The sequence below is a fragment of the Pristiophorus japonicus genome, chromosome 4 (assembly GCF_044704955.1).
Source record: "Pristiophorus japonicus isolate sPriJap1 chromosome 4, sPriJap1.hap1, whole genome shotgun sequence".
In the NCBI taxonomy this organism is placed as follows: domain Eukaryota; kingdom Metazoa; phylum Chordata; class Chondrichthyes; family Pristiophoridae; genus Pristiophorus; species Pristiophorus japonicus.
In genome coordinates, this window is record NC_091980.1 from 45,404,133 (window position 1) to 45,429,599 (window position 25,467).

At 44.9% G+C, this 25,467-nt stretch overlaps 1 protein-coding gene and 1 non-coding gene across 2 annotated transcripts in view; one reads left to right on the plus strand and one right to left on the minus strand.

Moving 5' to 3' along the window:
* Window positions 1–2,915: 2,915 nt before the first annotated feature.
* gabra6b (gamma-aminobutyric acid type A receptor subunit alpha6b) overlaps window positions 2,916–25,467 on the minus strand; it is a 53,171-nt gene continuing 30,619 nt past the window's right edge. Inside the window, exons 8-9 of the mRNA XM_070877208.1 lie at window positions 19,352–19,383; window positions 2,916–3,344 (exon numbers count right to left, since the gene is read on the minus strand). Of these exons, the coding sequence (XP_070733309.1) occupies window positions 3,054–3,344; window positions 19,352–19,383 (323 nt within the window). The 3' untranslated portion in view covers window positions 2,916–3,053. The remainder of the gene's footprint in view (window positions 3,345–19,351; window positions 19,384–25,467) is intronic.
* Window positions 5,002–5,198, plus strand: LOC139263617 (U2 spliceosomal RNA). Its single transcript, XR_011593175.1, has one exon. It is a non-coding gene; the product is annotated as a U2 spliceosomal RNA (small nuclear RNA).

A 25,467-nucleotide genomic window follows, 5' to 3' on the forward strand; every position in this document is an offset into this window, starting at 1 on the left:
AATTTACAATAAACCATTAAAAAAAATCATACTATCAAAGCAGCAAATAATGTTTGAAACATCTTCCAGTGCTGATTTATATTTTATATTATATATGATCTCAAACATTTGTTTTATATTACTTTTGAGTATTCAGTTAACTCAATAAAAACAAGGTAAATATTAGAAATAGTCATCATGGCAGGAAATCAATAAAACAACATTATATATAGGAAAGAATAGCATTGCATTATTTACACCGGTATGTAGTTGATCCATGTTAGGCCTGATTTAACAGCAGAATAATATTCCATGTCGAGTCCACAATTATTGTCAGATACTGGCATAACATATTCCAAAGAGACTAAATTAGTTGATTGTTTCATCATAATGTGTTTGTTGCTTTGGGACACTTATCTAATTTGCTATGTGGTTTTTATTTTATATTAATCCATGAAATTCAACAATTTTATTAGTGCAACTATCAAATAGAAGGCACTTTATAGCTGCAATATATTGTAGAGAAGATTATTTATCTTACAATGATCATTTTAATATATATTTAAAACATTGAAAATAGTGAGTTGCATTTTGACTTTTCAGGAAAATGATGTCCTTACGTATGTCCAGACAAGCCATCTTTATAAAGTAGTCAGTATGAAAATTTTTCAAATAGAGTTGTAGAGCAGTTTCACATAAACTGAGCACTATGGGCTCAAACGGTCATCCCCTTAGGTCGGGGTCAATAAGAACGTTGGCCTGGATATGCTACTGAGGCCAACATTCTGAAAGAAGTGAATTATTATGAGTATAATCCTTAACCCATGATTCTTCAGAAATGTTGTCATTTCAATTGTGTGTGTTAGTTCAGTACTGCCTCACTGACTCCACCAGAGGAGGTTCCTGTTCATATCAAAATTATTTAAAACTTGAACAGAAATTAATAACTAATTTTTTTTTCTATATTGAAGCATTACATATAAGAGCACATAAATTATGTTAAATTTGTACAAGACATTGGTCAGGCCACCGTTGGAGTGCTGCATACAGTTCTGGGCACCCCATTATAGAAGTTCTGGAAAGGGCACAGTGAGGATTCATTAGAATGATACAGGAATAAAAGGTTATAGTTAAAAAAAAATTAAAAATTGAGACGTTTCCCACTAAAACAGAAAAGGTTAAGGGGAGATCCAATAGAGGTTTTTCAAGATTATGAAAAGTTTTGAGAGGGTGAATAATAAAAGATTGCTTCCAACAGTTTGGTGAATTGGCAACAGATTGCTGGGGTGCCACGGCTTTTTTATAATTGAATCTGTGAATGTTAATTCAGCTCCTTCTCACTGACTTGGATTTTTCACTGCACTGAGATCTACCTGCACATTTTAGGTAATTTTCTAATACAGGATACTGACAGTAATGGCCATGATCAAATATTTCAATGGCTGCCTGGCAGACTCTCATTTTTCTGTAATGATCCAAAGCAGACAGAACAAGTTGCAATTAGTAAAGTATGTTTATTGGTGCTCATACCTCCTCCCATTGAATATCAAAGCTAGAGTCCAGCGTCATTGAGGATGGCACCTTAACTGTTTCTTTTTAAATCAAAGAAGGTGAAATTGCTCTTCAGTAGCAATGCAAAATGGGCAATAGCAAATCGGCAGCCTAGTTTACTCCGCCCCGTTTTCTTTTCCATTAAAGTGGAAAAGAAAATTTTGTAGAGTGTAATATGGGCAGCCGATTCACTATTACCTGTTTTTTGCTACCGCCCATGACAATTCTTGCCTCTCACTGTCTTTTTAAAAAAGCAAATAATGTGGAAAGAAAGCTAAATTCTAGCTGACTTCATCTCTAGGCTAGTAAATAACAATCTGGGTAAAATGTGCTCATTCATGGATTATTCCCATTTTGTTTAATTTCCTGAGGAATATGAATAATCACAGGAAATAAAACCCTGAAGACAGTCAAACAAAATTCCAAGATATTAGTCTAATATAACAGTCTAGTTTACTTGACTCTTACTTTTTGAATTCAATTCCATTGCAATGTCCCATTACCTCAGTCCACACATTGGACTATAGCTGTGAGACAAGGGGAAGTGCTACTACCAGGGTAGAGCAAGCTAAAAAAAAAATCTCGGTCATAACTCCAATGGAATGCGGGCAAGAAAATCTGTACTATTGTTGAGTTCATTGAGTCTTTCAAGTCATCCCAATGATGTATCACCACTCATTATTTAAACAATTTTTAAAAAAATCAACAGAAATAGATCTAAAAGTTGATCATATTTCATCTGTGACTGTTTGATTTTCATAAAGAAGTCCTGATGGTGCAGATTTCTCTTTAATTAAGTTGTTCGTCCTTCCTCAAGGTTGGATGGTTGAAGTGTGATTACTGCAATTTAAAATTTGGATTTTTGTTTTCTAAAAAAATATACTTTTTACACAACTTTTTCACCAAATCAAAAGTGTGAACAAATAAAGCCTTCAATATAGAATAAAAATAAATGTTATAATATATTGCAGTGTTTTACTTAAACCACAGTGAGCACACAAAATAAATCTTTTCCAAAATCCTTCCATAATGAAGCTAAAAAAAACTAACAAAATATTACATGGTTCCAATATATACAACCCACAGTATTTCCCTGTATTCAAGAGTCAAGCCAAAACTTGCTATGATTATAGATTGAGAAATATGGTATACTCATATCATGTTCCATAAGAACAGAAGTGTAGAATGCGTAAAGCAGATTTAGTCCATTAAGCTCTGTCCTTCAAATGAGAAATTGTACAGATTACACTTTCAAATTGAGTTGTTGCCACTCTGGTCGATTTCTTTCTTTTTTTAGTTGGTATTTTCAATTTTTATGTATTATAAAGAATAAAAATATGTAGAAGTGTATTTCAACAGAAGTAACACATTTTGCCCCCAAGAGATTATATTGTCATCTGAACCCTTCACTGTGCTGCTATCTTGTAACCTACTCTTTAATATCCATTATATTTGTGTATATAATAATACTCGTATACTAGTACGGTTTGGTTGCATATACATGTAAAATATGGCACTGAAAGTTATATATTACTTCCCATTTCCATAGTGTCTTTTGAAAGGTACACTATCCAATACATCAAATTGAATGCTCCAAATGATAACGGAAAAAGGATCCTGGCATACTGGTCTATTTTGCTGGTGCCAGTATCAGGTTGTGGTTGAGCAGGTGGAGAGAGAACAGGAGAGGAGCACAGAACTGGTGGCACATTGCTGGACAAGTTGTTAGTATCTGGTTCTATGTTGGCTGTGGACTCTTTCCGAGGTGCCAAAGAGTTAATTCTTTTCTTTAAGTTGCAATTGGAATCAGAATGCTAAAAATAAAAACAAAAACATTTTAGAAAATGTATTGAAATTATCTTCTTTTATGATAAAGCTAGCTTGCTACATTTAATACGTTTTCAGTATTTAAGGTGAGAAAACCAAGCGAAAGTCAATTAAAGCACAAATCAGTTGTGTAAATTCAGTTTAGTTCAGGGCTAACAAAATAAATAAGGGAAGTCTGTAGATGCAAGAGTTAGTCTTCTCAGACCCACAATCTCTATCATCTAGAAGGATAAGCAGCAGGCACATGGCAACACTACCACCTGCAAGTTCCACTCCAAGTCACACACCATCCTGACTTTGAAATATATCACTGTTCCTTCATCGTTGCTGGTCAAAATTCTGGACATCCCTCCCTAACAGCATTGTGGGAAAACCATCACCTCAAGGATTGTAACGATTCAAGAAGGGGGCTCACCAACACCTTCTCAAAGACAATTAGGGATGGGAAATAAATGCTGGCCTTGCCAGCAACGCCCACATCCCATGAATGAATAAAAAAAACATTCATGATTATCTGACACTCAATGTGAAATCTATACTTTATAAACGGTAGGGACTTAAGATTACACTGTGCGTATACAGGTATAGAAACATTTAATAGATCTGCACAAAATTCCTTTATTCGCGATTTTGACATGTTAACCCATTTATTTTAAATGTATTATCACCTCTGTTAAGATAGCAATCAAAAGAATTTCATGCAACCATATTTAAGAGCGCATTTGCTAATATTTGTAAAGTGTAATTTCAAGGCATATATTATTGTACTTGGAAAGTATACAAAAGATCTCTTCTGATAGTGAGACTATTAGATGTAAATAGAGGTTATTGGTGACACACTTCAGGCTAGAAATTTGTCTGTGCAGCACCCGTATTTTGGGTGCTATTGGCCTCCTTATGGCGGGCAAGAAGCACCGCTCATTACAAGCCGGACGCCCTCCATATTGGGATAGGCAAAAAATAAATCAGCATCCAGAGCCCACGCCGAAAGCACCTGTTAGACCCTTTGCATATCTACATAGGGCTGTTCACAGCCCTCTCTGTAATATTGGATTGCCCGGAGACAGCCGGCACCAGCTGCACTGAGGAAAGCCAGGTCTACATGCAGACTAATACGCGGTCCTTAAATGGACTGCTGCAGGCTGCAACCAATGAGGTAAGATTTTAAAATATACTTACCTGAATGTGGAGCTGGGAGGAGCAAGAGTGCTCCTCACAATCCCACATTAAAGCACACAGGTTGCTACCGGTCACCATTCTCCAACAGAACTTATATTTGCCTTTTGGCTAAGATCATGCGTGGCTGACCTGACAGGGGAGTGGCCACCATGACCCCAAGGTGGTTCTCCCTGGATCAGGAAGGTATATGCTTGCTTTTTTGGAAATAGGAGGTGGGTGGGGTGGCTTGACCCATCCACCTCCACCTCCACGGAGGTGTGTGGGGGACCTGACCCATCCACCTCCATGGCACGAACCTGGTATTGCAGTACTTCCAGGAACGGTGCAGTGGCTCTAGGCCTTTTGGCTAAGAGCATTGGCGCAGAGTGATCCTTGAATGGGCCCAAGGTGACCTCTGGCGTTTGTGATTTGACAAAGAATTGGAACGATTGGCTACGAATTTCAAAAAAAAACTTATATTTGTCTATCGCTTCTCGGCCTTTTGGCTAAGATCATGCGTAACTGACCTGACAGGGGAGTAACCATGACCCCAAAGTGGTTCTCCCTGGATCAGGAAGGTGGTTCTCCTATGCTTTTTGGAAATAGGAGGTGGGTGGGGTGGCTTGACCCATCCACCTCCACGGAGGTGTGTGGGGGGCCTGACCCATCCACCTCCATGGCACGAACCTGGTATTGCAGTACTTCCAGGAACGGTGCAGTGGCTCTAGGCCTTTTGGCTAAGAGCATTGGCGCAGAGTGATCCTTGATGTGTGCAAGGTGACCTCTGGCGTTTTGTGATTTGACAAAGAATTGGAAAGATTGGCTACGAATTTTAAAAAAAACTTTTATTTGTCTATTGCCACTACCAATCTGTTGCAAAATATTTGGATTATGGAGAATTTGTGCACAGGAGGACTGAAAGTTTTTTTAATAATAATGTAAAAAAAAATTTGCAAAAATATAGCTAAGATGGTATATTAATAAGTAGTCGAACAGCATGAAATATTGTCAATTGTAACTGTTGTTTCATGATTCTGATGAATCTTACATAAGTCTTGTTTCACAAACAGATGCAAATTAAGAACTCCATATGTACTGCAGGTCACTGCTTTCTCCTTCGCTCTTTGTTTAACAATTCAACTATTTGCAGAAAGAATGAAAAAAAAAACTCAAGGAACTCAGAAAAAATTCTGGAAAAGTGACCTGGTTTCAAGATTTGTATCCTTTCTTGGGATTGAAATTAAACGCGATGAATCAAGCATCTTTAATTCATATTACACGAATCATCTATTTACGAGATGCGTGAAATAAATATATAAACTTATTTGTAAGAAACTTGGATGGAAGTATAAAATCAATCCCACAAAGCTGAGTCAGAGTATTATTACAGATCCGGGTCATGGTATTCACTTATGGGCAATCTGCCCTGTACTACAGGTCTGGTGGGATCACAACAAAAACCGTTCATGTAGCTGCATCCAATACATTCATTAGAGTTAAGACTTTTCAAATTGCTACGTGCTGTTTCAGAACAAGTGCACTCCACTCGCACTCACGACTCAAATATATACAAATACACACAGCTGATAGTTCCATACAGAGATACATGAGCCGGGAATTTTAAGTTTTTGACCCGCCGGGAACGGGGGCCCAGTAGATTGCAGGAAACCCGGAAGCCAGCGGTGGAGTTTTAACTCCAGTGTGCGTGTGATGTCATGGACAGGTTCCCCGTCTGCAGGTCAGCCTGATTGACAGACTGGCTTCCAGTCGGGCGGGGAACGCTGGAAAAGAGGCCGCAACCACAGGTGGGGTGGAGGGTTGGGATCTGATCCCAGTGGGGAAGGCCCTATCCTCGCCCCCAGAGGTCTGATGATCCAGCCAGAGGGGGTCAGATCTTTGACCGGGGGAGAGGGGGTGTTTGTATGGTGGAGAGCTTGGCAGGCCAGGAGGATGCACTCCTGCTCCTCCCAGCCTACAAGGATTGCACCTGAGGCTGTGCTCACCTCGCTACAGCTGCTTGAAATCCCGAGACCCGGGAAACCCTGTCAGCCACTGTTAAACCTGCACAGCAGTTGAAATACGAGGCTGCTAGCCTCATTATTTAAAGTCCAACCCGCCTCCTGGGTTGACTGCCCGCATCCTATCCCGCCTCCATTAATACCAGAAGTGAGCAGATTGGAGATGGGTTGAGGTCGGCATTCAGGTTTTTAAAACTTTAATCTCCCACCAGACCCCAACCCACTCATTTTTTGAGGTTAAATTTCCCCCCAAGGATGCAGAAGCATAGAGGCATACACATACACAGTCTAACATATACTGCATACTGTATACACATGCAAGACACACATTCCTAAAATTGTAAAGAACCATACATAAACACACACATGAATAAAGTCACATTACAGCTATGTGGAGAAACATGCACCACATGACTTAACTGTTTTACCATTTCCATTTATTTCAACAGAAATAGATTTAAACTTTTAGGAATGCGATTGTGATTTTTTTTAATGCTTCTGATCTATACTACACAGTCAAGAGAGGCAATTAAGTCTAAAAAAATACAATATTGAGGGAGAAAGTGGCCTGATTTGCACCTCCCGTTAGCGCCTCGGGGGGGAGGCGGTAACAGGATGCTAAGTGGTTACCGACCAGGCGCGGCAAAATCACCGACGCCCACGAACCTCCCTAGCGGGTTTGTGCTGACGCTAAAACTTAACGTCTCAATCTCTTTTGTCCCGGAGACCATGACGTCATCTGGTGCGCAGCGTCCCGCTCCTGCACCTATTTTCTATGTTTCTATGTCCCGTTATCGCCACGGATGTAAAATTCGCTTCCGTCCCCTGCAGCATAGCCGGGCATCAACAACGGCAGCTGCAGGAGGCGATGTCACCTCGGCTGGCTGCTTGGGAAGTGCTAATCAAAGGCAGTGATGGTCAGGTAGGGCAAAATTTAATTATGTCCCCAGTGGGTTGTATTTTGCTGTTTTTGGATCCTGTGACTGCTCAGCACAGCACTTTTTTAGAGTGCTTGGGCCTGCTATGCACATATCGCAAGAGCCGTCACCCAACAGACACAGCCTTTGGATTCAATCATTGCAGCATTGGCCCTTCCCTAAGGGAAGGAGCCTGTACAATCGTCAGCATTGCACAAAACATTGTACAGCACTCTGCCGCTACGGCCCATCTCTCTCCCTTTAGCGCTCTAAGGGAAGTGATTGCGCTTGATTTAGTGCTCCACTTCCCTCTTGGAGTGCTAAACCGGAAGTTCCCAGCCAAATCAAATCATTAGCGCCCGGCGATACTTTTGCACTCCCACAAAAGTTATCACCCCAAATTTCTAGCCCTATGTGTCTTTAATAAAGTGCATGTATTTACTTGGCCATTGCTTCTTTTATTGTCAAAAACAAAACATGCACAGCTTTTCAACCTGTCTCATTAAAATTACCTCACCTTTCCAAAGTATAAGGGGTTGGTCTGATATATCTACATTACTCTGTGTAGTTCTGGTCACATAATTACTGAAAGGATACTATTGCCTTTGAGAGGGTACAAAGATGTTCAACTATAGTGTTTATTTTATTGGTACTCATTTAGTTCAGATTTTGGGAGACTGGAATACGTGAGCCAGCTGCCACATTTATTTTACAGGATCCATGATTCTGCACAGGATTGAGTTAGGTGTAGTTGTGTAAACACAAGGGAACGGTTTTTCTGGTCCTTTGCGCTCCGTTTTTCGCCCTGGCAATGGCGGCGGGAGGTCTTCTGGATGGGGCGGTCAGCCTCCAGCACCACGCAAGGTTTTCGGGCCAGTTTTGCGGCGGCGTGGAGCAGTACCGCCCAGAAGAGTGTGCAATGCCCAACCTGAATGCCCTGCAGCGCGCCCCGCAGTGACCGCCTGGGAAATCGCGTGGTCCGACCTATACCGACGGAGTAATGCCGTCCTAAGGTAAGTGTGATTGTTTTTTCTTTTAATTTTTTTTGCGGTTTATATTGTAGTGGTGTGGGCTATGTATTGGGAAAGTTCTTGTGGGAGTGGTTTTCAGGTTTTTTTCTCCCCAGGCGTCTCACGGAGCGCTCCCAGCCCGGCTCTTTAACTTGGGATTTTCCCATGCTAACGCCCTAAGAGACGTCACCTCCCTAGTGCTGCGCCCCAGACTCAGGGCCCAGCTGCCCAATTTTGATCACTGAGGCGCAAACTGTACCGCCCTACCGCCGCCATTACCATCCCGTTGGAATCTGAATGAAATGAGTGCTGGAATAAAAACTCCAAAAGATCATTACTGTTATCTGAAATGTCATCATTATCATAGGCAGTCCCTCGGAATCGAGGAAGACTTGTTTCCACTCTTAAAATGTGTCTTTAGGTGGTTGAACAGTCCAATACGAGAGCCACAGTCCCTGTCACAGGTGGTGTTAGGTCTCATATAAAGCAATGTGACTGAGTACTGTAGACGTGAGTAAGTGTGACCTTAGTCTCTTTATTCTGACTCCAGAGTGCTGGCACAGCATGGGAGGCCTACTTATATGCAGTGCTCCCAAGGGATGTTGGGATCCCTTGGGACTCCAACAGATGCGCCCTCTGGTGGCGGTAGAATGCTGGTTACAAGGTGTTGCATACATAACAGGTGGGACAGTCATTGAGGTTAAGAGAGGGTGGGACAGATTTGCCGCACACTCTTTCCGCTGCCTGCGCTTGATTTCTGCATGCTCTTGGCAATGAGACTCGAGGTGCTCAGCGCCCTCTCGGATGCACTTCCTCCACTTAGGACGGTCCTTGGCCAGGGGCTCCCAGGTGTCGGTGGGGATGTTGCACTTTATCAGGGAGGCTTTGAGGATGTCCTTGTAACATTTCCCCTGCCCACCTTTGGCTCATTTGTTGTGAAGGAGTTCTGAGTAGAGCGCTTGCTTTGGGAGTCTCGTATCTGGCATGCGGACAATGTGGCCTGCCCAACAGAGCTGATCAAGTGTGGTCAGTGCTTCAACACTGAGGATGTTGGCCTGGTCAAGGATGCTAATGTTGGTGCATCTGTTCTCCCAGGGTATTTGTAGGATCTTGCGAAGACATCGATGGTGATATTTCTCCAGCAAATTGAGGTGTCTACAGTACATGGTCCATGTCTCTGAGCCATACAGGAGGACGGGTATTACTACAGCCCTGCAGACCATGAGCTTAGTGATAGATTTGAGGGCCTGGTCTTCGAATACTCTTTGGTGGCCAAAGGCTGAACTGATGCACTGGAGGCGTTGTTGAATCTCATCGTCAATGTCTGCTCTTGTTGATAAGAGGCTCCCGAGGTATGGGAAATGGTTACCTTATCCAGGGCCGCACCATGGATCTTGATGACTGGGGGGCAGTGCTGTGCAGTGAGGACAGACTGGTGGAGGACCTTTGTCTTAGCATAAGGCCCATGCTTTCGTACACCTCAGTAAACATGTTGACTATGTCCTGGAGTTCAGCCTCTGTATGTGCGCATACGCAGGCATCGTCCGCGTACTGTAGCTCGACAACAGAGGTTGGAGCGGTCTTGGACTTGGCCTGGAGATCATGAAGGTTGAACAGGTTCGCACTGGTTCTGTAGTTTAGTTCCAGTCCAGCGGGACATCAGATATATAAGTTGTGAGGGAAGGTTAAAAAGATTTGGTATATTTTGTTTGATAAAAGGGACTTTGATGTATGGTTTTCAAGATTATGAATTGTTTAAATAGTTCCATGCAAAATAGGTGCGGATTTGCCACCAGATTAAATAGATAGTATTTAGCAAATTCTCTAGTAAAATCTAGAGGCCCCAAACTGGACCTTTGCACAGGTATTAATAAGTCTTTACATTATAGATCATAGTTTATATCAATCTAGATCAGATAAATTCCAATTTGCCTTGGCTTATATTTTGGCTGAAGGAACTAAATCAGATCTTGATTCAGCCTAGTCATATACAGCCACATCAACTTCTACGATCAGGCTTAGTTCTACTCTCACAATTGAATAATCTGCTAATACTCAGTTTTTGCACTCACAGGTGAATAATGACTACTTATCAACTGGAGAGCAATTGCTGCCTATGGAATTGGATCCTAACAAGAACATTTTTAGAAGAGGATGGTTGCGGAAAACAGTTGATGAAAAAAATAAAATGCCTAATCGCGGTCCTTAAAGGAACTATTGAAAGCCATGAACAAAAAGCTAAGGTTTCTTTTTTTCCTTGCATTTATGGGGAGACAGAAGGACTGTGGTCACCCCGCTCAGAAGACTGAAGACACAACAAAAGGTAATAGTTAAACTTTCTTTTGTGGGGCCAGGAAGAACAGTAAGCCACTGCTGGTCCCTACAAAGAAAATCTCGGTCTCCATTACCCTAGACTCCCCTCCACCTTTCCACCCTGCCAAACCCCCTCCCACTGCTTACACTCCAGAAATTATAAACCTGTGTATTAGAAATCTTTCAGAGGGGTGTTGAAGGCTTCTGGGGGCAAAATACTCAGTTGACTGACAGCATTTTGTCATGAATAGCAGTGACACGATAACCATAGTAGACAGTAGACACCTCAAATTGCTGGAGAAATATCACCAACGATGTCTCCGCAAGATCCTATAAATTCTCTGGGAGGACAGGCGCAGCAACATCAGCGTCCTCATTCAGGCTAACATCCTCAGCATTGAAGCACTGACCACACTCGATCAGCTCCGCTGGGCAGGCCACATAGTCCGCATGCCAGACACGAGACTCCCAAAGCAAGTGCTCTACTCGGAGCTCCCTCATGGCAAACAAGCCAAAGGTGGGCAGTGAAATGCTACAAGGACACCCTGATAAAGTGCGACATCCCCACTGACACCTGGGAGTCCCTGGCCCAAGACCACCCTGTAAGAGAAAAATTTGGCATTAGGGGTACCAGCAGGACAAAGATTAAAGTGCTGGTTCCTGCACCGACCCATAAGGAGGTAAAAGGCCTCTCTTTGGCCTTGTACATTCCAGTACCAAGGCTCCAGAAGTTATCAATTCAATAATATTCCGACAGGATACAATGTGAAAACCTAAACAGACATTGATAAGACCTTGCGAAGAGGCTCGAGGCAGACTCACGGGCATCAAGGAGAATCAACAAATTCTGACCTAATGAAGTCATTCTAGTCACGGCCTAAGGTGGTTCCGAGGGTCTTGGCCTGTCAATCCAAAGTAGCACCGATAAGGTAGTCCAATGAGAGAAGTAGTACTGATAAGGTAGTCCAATTAGAGATCGAAGGAGGTCTTGCCCGGGAACGGAGGGGTTTTTGAAATGTATAAAAGTTGTATGATTTTGCTGTTCGGGGAGCATCTCCACTCACAGGCGGCTGTGATGAGAGGTGTTCCCGTACATTCGTAATAAAGATCGTTATACCTTGCCATTCGTCTCTGTCTGCTAACTCCGGGGGCTGTTACATGGGTTGGGGTGAGCATCGACCCTCTATATCCTCGTGGGAGGAGAAGCCTTCCCATTTTTCCCTTACACACCCTAAGTGGAGGAAGTACATCCGAGAGGGTGCTGAGCATCTCGAGTCTCAACGCCGAGAGCATGCAGAAATCAAGCGGAGATAGCGGAAAGAGCATGTGGCAAACCAGTCCCACCCACCCCTTCCCTCAATGACTATCTGTCCCACCTGTGACAGAGTCTGTGGCTCTCTTTTGGACTGTTCAGCCACCAAAGAACTCACTTTTGGAGTGGAAGCAAATCTTCCTCGATTCTGAGGGACTGCCTATGGTGATAATTTTTGCAAACAAGCAAATGGGAATTTATCTCAGGAATAAAATCTCATACAAGTTAACATGATAGGCAAATAACTATATTCAGTGAAACTGATTGGATTTACCCAAGAATTGGAGCCCAAACTGTACTTTAGAGTCTTATGTAATTAAACATTGGGTAATTAAGCATGACGTACTCCAGTATCTCTTATTCTTTGAGCATTACTCCTGGCACTTAAACTACCACAGCCATTGTGGAAAAATAGAATTGCAGAGATTCATAACAGCTATATGAAAGTAACATGATTTAGTTATTAGCCAGAGATTACAGAGCAATAGAAAGTGATTATTTCAAATTTGATGTCAGTTTTCAATATACTTGTAATCTGGTTGGTTGTTGACTTATCTATTTGAAATTGATTGAGGATCCTGCAGGATGATTGAGGACAGCTTCACAAAGCAAGTTCACAGAACACTACTATTACCAGACACATAAAATCATCCTTGCATGTATACAATCTTCAATTCTGCACTTCGAAAATTCTGTCCATTGTATAAAAAACTATCTTTTTGATGGTTCATATATTTCAAAGTTTTTCCCCATTATTCTTTTTCCAGTACTCCTCAAATTAAAAACACGTCAGATCTTACAAATGTACACAGCAAATTATATTTTCACACAGCTCATAATGCAAGCATTACTACAATCAGTAACAGCAATCAATTTTCTACCAAAATCCACAGAGGAACATGGTACCAATCTTGCTGACATTTTCTCACACTGAAAAGAATATCAAATAGTAGCCAAGAAAGAACAACTGTTCCTGATCAATTCATATCCCGTATGTTCCTTCAAATTTTTGTCACTCTTCTGTTTCTCTAGCATTGCTCTTTCTCCAATGCATGTTCCCAATTTCTCACTCCATGGCCGCGATTTCGCCAACAGTCGTGAGACTGGTGTGGCGGCATTGGTGGCATGTGGGGAACGTGCTCCTGGTTCCATCCCACCCTCTCAACACAATTTTCCCTTGATTGGGTTTGTCAAGCTCGCCCTGTGAGGTCCCTGGCCAAGTAACAGAGAGCGTGTCTAATGACGTCATCTGATGATGCGTCATCAGCTGGTTTCCTCAAAGAGATCATGGCCAACATTTGTTTGATAGTTGTTCTATCAATGTTCAACTGCATTGAGGTGCTGTAAACAATGACAAGCACTGCATAGAGGTGCACGGCGGCACCCAGACTCTCCCATGAGTCACAGCATGCAGGGAGCTTCTCTTCCCTTCCAATGGATGGAAAAGACATTCCCAGGACACCAACGCAGCCTGGTTGCACTTTGCACAGGAGAGCACAAGCAGGGATGTCGTCAGGAGGACCTGGCTGCAGTAGCGCAAACCGTTCAATGATCTCAGTAGATCACGAAACGTTACTGCAAAACCACTCTCAACTTCATCCTGTTGTGCAACTTATCACATCCCCAACACTCTGCATTTCCTACCCTACTCCTCCACATCCTTACTCACATCAACTGACCTTGCACCTCCACCTATCCCTCTATCTACATTTTCACATCCCCATCTCACTAGCCAACCCTCAAACTCACCCTTATCCTTGTCCAAACATACCAACTAACAACACACTTGTGTGTTTTAGCCAATGTTCATGTAGAGTTTCTGCTAATGTGTTGTCAAACATTAAAATCTTTATTTTGAAAACTTTGTATTCTTGGACACATTTGTGTGCACCTTTGGAAGTGGCTTAATGAGTTGTAGCGAATGGTCAGACATAAGGGTACACTGCACAATGGTGTTGAGTGTGAAAGGAATGGCTTGGACATTGCAAGAATGCTTTATGGTGTTGATGTGGGGTGGTGCCAACCTGGTGCATGTGGCAGCCAGGGTGCACAGCGTCAAGTGAAGTAAATGTGGCCATGGTAAGACCATCCTTGGCCTCCTGGGCAACAATGTGGTCAAGTGCTGATGCCCTAGGGCCGAAATTGCCCACCACCCGAAACGAGGCGCACCGACCGCATTTTGCTGTTCACTGCCGCACCAATGGTTACAGCAGCCATTAGAGGGAAATTCAGCATTTTTGTGAAATTAAGGAGCGGTGCGGTATTGGTGGCGGGACTGGGCAAAGTGGATGATTGGGTCGTGAAATTCAGCTGTTGCCAATTTGCTGATAATGATGCAGCTGCTTCCTGGCCTTCTTAAAGGGCAGGTTTTGCAGCTAGGCCCTGACACTAAATTTGTCTCCGTTGCTTGCGAAGGAATGGCAATTCCAGGAGATCTAAGGAAGGCCAGCCATTTTTCTGATGTTGAACTTGAGACACTGATGCAAGCTGTGGAGGGAAGGAGGCGCGCTCTCTATCCAGACAGGCAGAACCAGTCAGACCACCTTTGTGAATGTGTTGAGAGAGATCGCTGTGGAGGTGTCGGGGACCTCCATTCATGACCGCACTGCCACCCAATGCCACAAAAGGCTGAATGACATAATTCAACTGAAGAAAGTGAGTACATGTTCCCCCAACAACTCACCTTCTATCTGCCAGCCTCTCCTTCACCATCTCTTATTTCCCACCACTATATAGTCACTGAAGCAACATTTGATTGGTGAGGTTTGTATAAATATGTGTGCATACTCGCAATGGAGGCTCCCTTTCATGTGTGAGCTATACCTGCATGTAATGGACCCACATTTGCACTAATTGCCGAAGCCTCATGACACTGCGAATCAGCAACCCTTCTTTGCTTTGCAGGCCAAGGTATCTCATAACTGTTTGGAGCAACAGAGGCCTGGTGGGCGCAAGGCCGATATCCAGCAGCGGACTGATATTGAAGAAAGAGTGCAACAGCTAGTGGGTCCACATGTTGCCTTCCCTGTGGCCGCCGGTTGTGTGGATCCCGCTGGAGGCTGCATCGCTAAGTGAAGGCCTTCCTTTGATGCCATCTCTCCCTGAAGGTCCAAGCGCCTACCAGGCCATTGCTTATGATTGTGTGCAAGTTGTTTGCTGCATGGTACAGTGCCCTACCTCACTCTCACGGGAGCCATTTATGGTTGCAGATTAGAGCCAGAGTGTGAGTCAGAGCAAGACCGAGATCCTTGAGGTGACTGCGAGCTAGAGTCATGAGGACACCCTTGAGGAAAATGGGAGCTATAGACAGGAGGACACCCTTGAGCCCATTGCAGATATTACCGGCATGTCCGATGAGGGCGAGTAAGAGGGGGACACTGCTGCCAGCACTGCATCACTGCTTCCTACACTCACACGCATCAGCTCAGATACTAGAAGTACATGGTCGGGACAGTCAGATTTAGCAGGAGGGTCTGCACTGGGTGATGCACCGGAGACGAGCGGGCTACAGCATGGTCAAGGGCAAAGGCAATATCGGGTGCCATCTCTCCGGGGGGCGAGTTCTCAAGCGTGTTCTGCTGCAGAGAACTCGGACAGGCCCATCGATGTTGGGGCTTATGAAACAAGAGTGGAGTCCATGCATTCGCAGATGTAGGGGGCAATGACAAGGGTGTCCGAGAGCTTGTCGCAAGTGGTCAGGAGCGTGGAGGAGGCTGCCTCTCACATTGTGGACAGCTCTGCGCACACCATAGAGGAAACTAAAACGAGGGGACATAGGGCTAGAACCTCCACTTTTGAGCTTATCGCCCAAAAATGGGCGTTATTTCTGGCGTGGGCATTAAAAAAGGGTTTCCAGATCGTCGGCCTCGCCTATTCTCAAAACACCGAGTTTACATTTTTGAAAATGGGCGTTACCGTGAGCGATATCAAACGGGTGGTAGCGTTAAATTTTTCTGACCTTCTGTCGTAAAGTGTGGCCGACCTTAGCAACGGCATGGCAACACTCGATTCAGGAGGTCAAGGGTCATCATGACATGCGCAGAAGAGGAGACAGAGAAGGAGCTCAGAGGCACTGAAGGCGCATGTGGTTGTGGTGTGTGCTTGCTTGGCTGTTGTGGGAGGAGCGACAGAGATTCACCAGCAACAGAAAGCCCACTAAGCACCAAGAATATAGTTGGCACCGGGTTTTTGTCCAACAAATAACATATAAAATGGAAGGGATGGAGGAAGCCCTGGAGCTGGTAGCCAGAAACACTGGCGGCAGAGAGCCCCCAGTGGACCTGGAGCGCCACACTGCACTCCAACGTGATGCACACCCATTGCCAACCACAAGAGAGCCTGCAGCAACATCTTGCTTATGGCTCGGAGCACATTCCCACCTTGGGACCGTCCTCTCCCGTATCCGTCCAAGCAACACTTCGGCCGTCACCCCCATATAGTTTAAGAATAAGGGGTCACCTATTTAGAACTGAGGTGAGGAGGAATTTCTACTCTCAGAGGGTCGTAAATCTGTGGAATTATCTGCCCAAGAATTGTAGAGGCTGGGTCATTGAATATATTGAAGGTGGAGATAGACAGATTTTTTGAACAATAAGGGAGTGAAGGGTTATGGTGGCGGAGCAGGCTCGAGGGCCTGATCCTGCTCCAAATTCTTATGTTCTTATGAGACTGTGTCTGCTCTCATGCAGTCTCAGCTGGATGCCACGTGAGATCTGACTGCTGCCATCACAGCTGGGTCCACCAGGGGCCTTCCGGTGTCACGCCACCCCACTGACGTGTGCTCCAGCAGATTGGTGGGGATGGTGAGGTGCGGCCCCGGGGGAGTGGCGCCAACTCCTCGGAGCAGGATCCTGATGTGCTCTCTCAGGATCACGGCAGTCCTGAGCCGAGACTTGCCACTCCGCCATTGCTGCCAAGCATGTAATCACCCCAGCCAATTCCAATTGAAGGTACCAAGGAGGATGCGGCCCAGTCTGCAGCTGGCCCTTCCAGGGTCAGACCCGGTCGAGGGCGTCCTAGACCTACTTCATCTGAAACTCAGGCGCCTGCCCGGAGCCATGATGCAGCCGTAGGGGAGACACTCTGGCGTAGTTCCAGAACAGTTTTGTGTAAGAAGGAAATGCACAAGGGTAAGAACTGATAATGTGTATGTTTTGCACATCTATTATTTGTGTGTAATAAATCTTTATTTTGTGTTTCAATATCTGTGCAGGTCTCTCATTTCACTGTGTGCAATGGAGATGCACAGATGAAGGGTAAAGTGTGCATGAACTCAGCGGAAACAAGCAGCAATGCGATGGTTTAGCATTTCCCTTGCAGGGTCGGCATGGCGACGCCGCCTCCTGCATGGCCGTTGATCCACATCCTGGTCCTCCTCCTATGCATCCTCCTCCTGCGCATCTTGCTCCTGCGCCTCCTTCTGGTCCTCCTCCTCAGGTGGTACTGCTGGCTCGTCCTCCAATGGTTGTGCCTTCATGATTGCCAAGTTGTGATGCATGCAGCAGATGACCATGAATAGGAAGACCTGCTCAGGCAAGTACTGCAACACTCCTCCTATGTGATCCAGGCAACGGATTTAGGATTCCGATGCTCTGCTCAATGATGCACCTGGTGGCTGAATGAGAGTCATTGTAGGATTGCTGCGCAGCAGTCCTCGGGTTACGAAGAGGAGTCAGCAGCCAAGTGCAGAGTGGGTACCCCTCGTCTCCAAGAAGCTAGCCGCAATGTTGGTTTGGCCCAGGCTGAAAGCATCTTGTCTGCTGCAAGGCATCAACTGTCATGATTGTGCGGTTGTGATCGCACACCAGCTGAACATTGAGGGAGTGGAATCCCTTACGGTTTCTGAAGAACTCCGGATTGTTCTGCGGTGCACTCAATGCGAGGTAGGTGCAGTCTATGGCGTCCTGAACCCTGGGGATGCCCACAATCCTAACAAATCTGTTCTGCCGCTCCAACTGTTTCTCCCTGCTCTTCGGGAAGGATATGTTGTCCCTCCTCCTCTTAGAGAGCATCAGTCAACTGGTGGATGGAGCGATGTGTGGCGAACTGGAAGATGTTCGAGAGGTCTGTTGTTGCAGCTTGAAAAGTTCCAGTTGCATAGAAAGTTAGTGTGATGGTGACCTTGGATGCGACAGTCAGAGCTGTCCTCAACCTTGTTTAAGGCTGGAGGTCTGGCTGCAGGTGATTGCACAGCTCCATCACAATGCCCTTGTGGAATCGCAGTCTCCGGAGACACTGGTCATCCATCAGGTCCATGTATGAGAACTGCTGTCTGTAGACCCTTTGTTCGGTAGGGCCTTCTGCCCCCACGTCTATGTTGGCGTCTTCCTCTGACAGCTGCTTTTGTTGGTGCACACCCTCGGTAGTCTGCTGCTGGCATGCATTTGCCTCATGTGCATGCTGCCACCTGTTCATCTCGCCCACTATGTGGTGCGCAGGGTTGGCATACCTGACCCTCCTCCTGACGCCAGGCCCTTCCTGAGGTCCTTCTCTGGGTTCAGCTCTGTCGCCATCTCTATGGTCTTCTGCATGTCCCTCAGCCATGTGTGCTATGTCCCTTGCCCACGGCCTCTTCAGCCGTTGGAGCCAGCGCCGCCTTCTCCTGAGAGCCTCTCTGCTGCGCACAATGTGCAGAAGGCTTTCTGCTGCCAGCACTGAGCCCATTTAGTTTTCCTCCGCAAACAGAACCTCCAGAATTACTGTTGTCGAGACTGAAGATCCTGGCACACTATCACTCAATCCCGCTGCCAACAAGCAATTCGCAATGTTTGGAAAAGTCCGAAAAAATTTTGCCGACAAGAATACTGCTACACGCAACACGCCTTTAAAGGCTACTGTTGGGCTTGAGCAAGCACTGTGGACCGACCCAAAAACCTGTCGTTGGCAACGACAGGCGGCTGGAAGACTATTTGAGGTGAATTTACCTTCGGGTTGGGTCCGTGGCGGTGCAGCTCCAATTAAGTCGTTAACAATGCATCTGCAGGAGTGGGGTGGAAGTGGGGGGAGCGGGGCGGATATTGACATCGCCGGAAAAACCCATGAGGGTATCACCTCAAATGTCGGCCAGTCTGCCGTGACTCAGCGACCATTCCGCGCCGCCCCATGGCCGCTGCTTTCAAGCGGCCAGAGGCCTTATCGAAAAGGGCGATTTTGGCATACGTGTCCTGTGCAGCAGCGTGTAATTGCGGAGAATGTTGGTGCTGTTGGCAACGCTGATGCGTTTAGTGATTTTAGTGTTGGGGCTGATCGTGGTGGGATTCTGAGGACCAAGGTGAGATTTTTTTCCAAGGGCACCGATGCTGCTGGAATAGATGGCAGGTGAGGTTGAGATGACAGAAGCGATCTGTCAATGGCGAGAGAAGTTGCTCCAAGGAAGTGACAGTGGACAGAGAGTTCACTGCAAACACTTCCAAAATCTGAGCTTCAGCTTCTGACATTGCAAAGTGAACAGCTGTGAAATTGTAGTTTTTATACCACGTCTGCAGCTGTCAAATAGCCAAAGCAATGGAGAGTCACTGAGAACCCCACACACATACCTGCTGTGTTCCCCAAGGGATAACAAACTCATCAAAACGTTTGTAAAATTGGAAGTGCCTGCTGTTAATCCTCTTAAATAGCATTAAACTACCTGTTAAGTATTTTAATTAACTAGCCCACCGCTTAGTGTCAGTTCTGCCATCCGCACGCAGACCTAACAGTTGAGAAACTGACACGGAGGCAGGTTCCAAGCAGGATTCCGAACTGCTGTCAATCAGGGCCATTTTGACAGTGGGCCCACCTCCAAATCCGGACTCACAGGGCTGGGAAGATTCTGGCCAGAGAGTGGGATAAAGGATAGATACTCAGATTGGCAGGACATGACAAGTGGTGTTCCCCAGTGATCTGTCTGGAGCCTCAACATTTCACTATTTTTATTAATAATTTGGGTAAAGGAATAGAGAGTTGTATATCCAAGTTTGAAGATGACACTAAGTTAGGAAGGACAGTAAGTAGTGTAGATGGGAGCAGAAGGTTGCAAAGGGACATAGATTGATTTAGTGAGTGGGCAAAACTATAGCAGGTGGAGCCAAAGCTTTGCTGGCACTCAGAGGATGGGATCAGAGGTGGGTCAGCTGTTAAATTTTAAATGATTGACAGTGGGCTGTCAATCAGCCTCCATGCTTTAATTATTAAGGATGTCATAGCAGCGCATTTGGAAAATGGTGACATGATAGGTCCAAGTCAGCATGGATTTGTGAAAGGGAGATCATGCTTGACAAATCTTCTGGAATTTTTTGAGGATGTTTCCAATAAAGTGGACAAAGGAGTACCAGTTGATGTGGTATATTTGGACTTTCAGAAGGCTTTCGACAAGGTCCCACACAGGAGATTAATGTGCAAAGTTAAAGCACATGGGATTGGGGGTAGTGTGCTGACGTGGATTGAGAACTGGTTGTCAGACAGGAAGCAAAGAGTAGGAGTAAATGGGTACTTTTCGGAATGGCAGGCAGTGACTAGTGGGGTACCGCAGGGTTCTGTGCTGGGGCCCCAGCTGTTTACATTGTACATTAATGATTTAGACGAGGGGATTAAATGTAGTATCTCCAAATTTGCGGATGACACTAAGTTGGGTTGCAGTGTGAGCTGCGAGGAGGATGCAATGAGGCTGCAGAGTGGCTTGGATCAGTTAGGTGAGTGGGTAAATGCGTGGCAGATGAAGTATAATGTGGATAAATGTGAGGTTATCCACTTTGGTGGTAAAAACAGAGAGACAGACTATTATCTGAATGGTGACAGATTAGGAAAAGGGAAGGTGCAACGAGACCTGGGTGTCATGGTACATCAGTCATTGAAGGTTGGCATGCAGGTACAGCAGGCGGTTAAGAAAGCAAATGGCATGTTGGCCTTTATAGCGAGGGGATTTGAGTACAGGGGCAGGGAGGTGTTGCTACAGTTGTACAGGGCCTTGGTGAGGCCACACTTGGAGTATTGTGTACAGTTTTGGTCTCCTAACTTGAGGAAGGACATTCTTGCTATTGAGGGAGTGCAGCGAAGATTCACCAGACTGATTCCCGGGATGGTGGGACTGACCTATCAAGAAAGACTGGATCAACTGGGCTTGTATTCACTGGAGTTCAGAAGAGTGAGAGGGGACCTCATAGAAACGTTTAAAGTTCTGACGGGTTTGGACAGGTTGGATGCAGGAAGAATGTTCCCAATGTTGGGGAAGTCCGGAACCAGGGGTCACAGTCTAAGGATAAGGGGTAAGCCATTTAGGACCGAGATAAGGAGAAACTTCTTCACCCAGAGAGTGGTGAACCTGTGGAATTCTCTACCACAGAAAGTAGTTGAGGCCAATTCACTAAATATATTCAAAAGGGAGTTAGATGAAGTCCTTACTACTCGGGGGATCAAGGGGTATGGCGTGAAAGCAGGAAGGGGGTACTGAAGTTTCATGTTCAGCCATGAACTCATTGAATGGCGGTGCAGGCTAGAAGGGCTGAATGGCCTGCTCCTGCACCTATTTTCTATGTTTCTATGCTACTTTGCCAGCAGTTGGGTCTGTTAACGCTGAACAGACCCAACAGACGGTGGAGGGGGAGGCAATTTAGGTGATTAAGAGCTTGTTTGCATGATATTAAAGACAATTTTGAGGTCAACTAACCATTTTTCCAGGTTTTCTAGGAGGTTGCCGTTGCTCAGGGATCATGTCAGGTAAGAACATCAGGATTTGTGTCATCATGAATTCATTTCTTTACCTGACAGCTGCAAATATGCTATAAAAGCTCCCATTTCACAGCTGTTCACGTTCCAAGATTAGAAGTTCTTGCTTACTGCGATTGGAAGGCTCATTACCTTTATGCAGGTTGCAAGTCTTTGGAGCAATCTGTCTATCAAGTGTCACTCATTGGAACAAACTCTCTCATCATCGACACATCACTTCTGTCATCTCGAGTTTACCTGCCATCTGTTACATTTGCATCGGTACCGTTTATACTCTCTCACCTTGGTCCTTAGAATCCTACCACAATCATCCCCAACACCAGCAGCACCAGGCACACCAGCCGTACCAAAAACACCAACCTTCTCCGCAATCAACTGATGCTGCACAGGGCACAGGGCATCAGCACCTGACCACAATGATGCCCAGGACGCCAGGGTTGGACTCACCATGGCCAAATTGACTTCAGTTGCTGTACACCTGGCTGCCACATGGTGCACCAGGTTGGCACCATCCCACACCAGCACCATTAAGCATGCCTATTAGGACCAAGATAAGGAGAAATTTTTTCATTCAGAAGGTGGTGAACCTGTGGAATTCTCTACCACAGAAGGCTGTGGAGGCCAAGTCACTGAATATATTTAAGAAGGAAATAGACGGATTTCTAGAGACAAAAGGCATCAAGAGGTATGGGGAAAAGGCGGGAATATAGTGTTGAGATTGAGGATCAGCCGAATGGCCGACTGCTGCTCCTATTTTCTATGTTTCGATGTTTCTACAATGTCTCACCATTTGCTTTAATTCACCAAGCCACTTCCAAAGGTGCACACAAATCTGTACAAAAAGGCAAAGTATTGAAAATAAAGATTTCAATGTTTGACAAAACATTAACAGAAAATTTACATGAACATTGGTGAAAACACCCAAGAGCCTACCCTTGTGTGTTGTTAGTTCGTATGATTGGACTAGGATGAGGGGTGGCTAGTGAGATGGGGAAGTGATAACGTAGATAGAATGATAGAATCATAGAATGGTTGCAGCACAGAAGAAGGCTATTCAGCCCATCGAGCCTCTGCCGGTTATCAGCATGCAAGGAGGTTCTTTTCCCTTCCAATGGGTGGAAGAAACCTCCCCAGGAGACCAATGCAGCCTGGTTGTGCATCGAGAGAGAGAGAGGGATGGGTGGAGGTGCAAGATAAGTTGGTGTGAGTAAAGCTGTGCAGGAGTAGGGTAGGGAAGGCAGAGTGATGGGGATGTGATGCGTTGTACAGCAGGATGAAGTTGAGTATGGCTTTGCAGTAACGTTTCATGATTTACTGAGATCATTGAAATATTTGCGCCACTACAGCCACATCACTGCTTGTGCCCTCCTGTGCAATGTGCAACCAGGCTGCATTGGTCTCCTGGGAAGGTCTCTTCTGCCCATTGGAAGGGAAGAGAACCTCCCTGGGAGCTGTGACTCCCTCCATAATCATATGGACAGAGTCATGGGAGAGCCTGGGTGCAGCCCTGCACCTCTGTGCAGTGCTGGTCAGTGTTTGCAGCAGCTCAATGCTGTACAACAGTGACAGCACAACTGTCAAAATCAATTTGCGCATGGTCCCTGTAAGGAAACCAACTGATGACGCGTCATCAAATTATGTAATCAGATGTGCTTCCTTTTAATTGGCCGGGCACCTTGTTGGGTGGACTTAACAAGACGAATCAGGGAAAGTCATGTGGGAAGCCGGCATGGAGACAGCAGCAGGTTTGCACCCCGCTACCGATGTCGCCCGCCTCGTTCTGGCCTCAGTAGGCGAAATCGCGGCCTGCGTGTCTCAGTAACAATTCTTCAAACTGATTGGCTGAAGGACCTTGCTGTTCCTTGACCTGCTCACAGACACCACAGATGCCCTCTAGAGAGCAGCATGCTGGATCAGATGCCAGATTAGAGCAAGTCTGCACTCTAAAGCCCTCAAACATTATTGGCAGTTGTCAGCAAGGTGAATGGCAAGTGCTGTACCTTCGCCGCTGACTGCAAAATCCATGCCAATAACTTTCGTCATTAAGTGAACTTCTCTTTTCCTCATCTTATATGGCATGCATGTGAGAGAGAAAAATGGCAGGTGGGAAACTATGGCTGGGAGAGTGAGGATTCAAATACTGCAGTCTGTACCAGTTAGGGTCAGTTGTTCTTTTCTAGCTGTCAGCCTTGGAGCAGTTATAGCTCTTAGTCAGAAGATTATGGGTTCAAGTCCCAGTCCAGAGACTTGAGTATCTGATCTAGCATAAGAGCTTCCCTGTTTAACTGGCCAACATTTATCCCTCAACCAACATCACTGAAACAAATTATCTGGTCATTTATCTCATTGCTGTTTGTAGAACCTTGCTGCGTGAAAATTGACTGCTGGTTGTAAAGTGCTTTGGGATGTCCTGACGTCATGAAAGGTGCCAGATTTTTTTTTAGTTACTGAAACACCAAATCAAGCCCAGAAATTATCTGGTAGTCTTTGGACATGATTTAATTGTATTTATCCATACAATACCTTGATTTCTTTAATACTGAAGCTATTTCTGAATGTAAAATGAAATCACCCTATCTGTGCAATATTACAGACAAAATAGTTCTAAACCTTTCAATTTGTGGTGAAAACGTTACCATTTGTTAGTTTTATTTGCTTTAAATCTACTCTTGTGGAGAAATGGCAGCTATCAGTGCTGAAGCTGACTGAGGATCCACACCATGTCATTAATACATGATGGTCATATTGCAGGGATAATGGCGGTGATATAATTACGGTGTATATAGTGTATGTAAATACAACCTACAGTTGATAACTCAGAAAAAGTTATATAAGAAATATATATGACTGAGGTTTTCACTTTGATAATGGACAGAGGAGTAAAATTTACACTGTGACGAATTGAAGTGGGATAAACCGTCCTTCAGCAATTAAAGGGTTAACATTGCACCTTGCACGCTACGGACTTCCACTTAATCAATTCTTAGAAATATAATTAGGACACACACACACCAGTTCAGAGTGATTAGCAACACATGACCCGCGTCACAGATGTAAAACAATGGATGTGATCAGACATGATTACACTTAAATTGATTACACTTAAAAACTGCTGAATGTTGATCAAGTAAATGTATAAATATGTTGACAAAATATTGTTCAGAGAGAGTGGGTGTTGGACTGAGTTGGGAACTCGGGTGTGAACTGCTCTCCCTTGCAAGTAAAAATAAACAGCTTTCAATTTGTACCAAACAGACTTGGGTGTCAAGTATTGCATAAACATTCACTTCAATTTGGCGTAGTCGGCAAGATTCACCTGGAGGACAGATCACTGACCATGACAGACCATCACTGAGTGAGTACGTTATTATACCACTGGCAAAATCCCTTGGAATCTATGGCATTATGTGTCAGTCAGCCGGGGAACTTGAGCAAGGTAAAAAGTCTGTGGATAAATTAAAAGTTGTTATAAGGTAAGACATAGTGAGACTATAGCTGTTATAAGGTAAGACATAATGGGACTATGGTGAAATCCGGGGAAGATGATTGGGGACCCGAGGGGTCACTGACCAAATTTTTTGCGGATAAACATAAGAAATTAATTCTCAAAATGAAAGAAGACAGATGGGACCTGTCAGTCGAACCTGCCAAAGGGTTTGGTGGAAAAAACAAACTAAAGA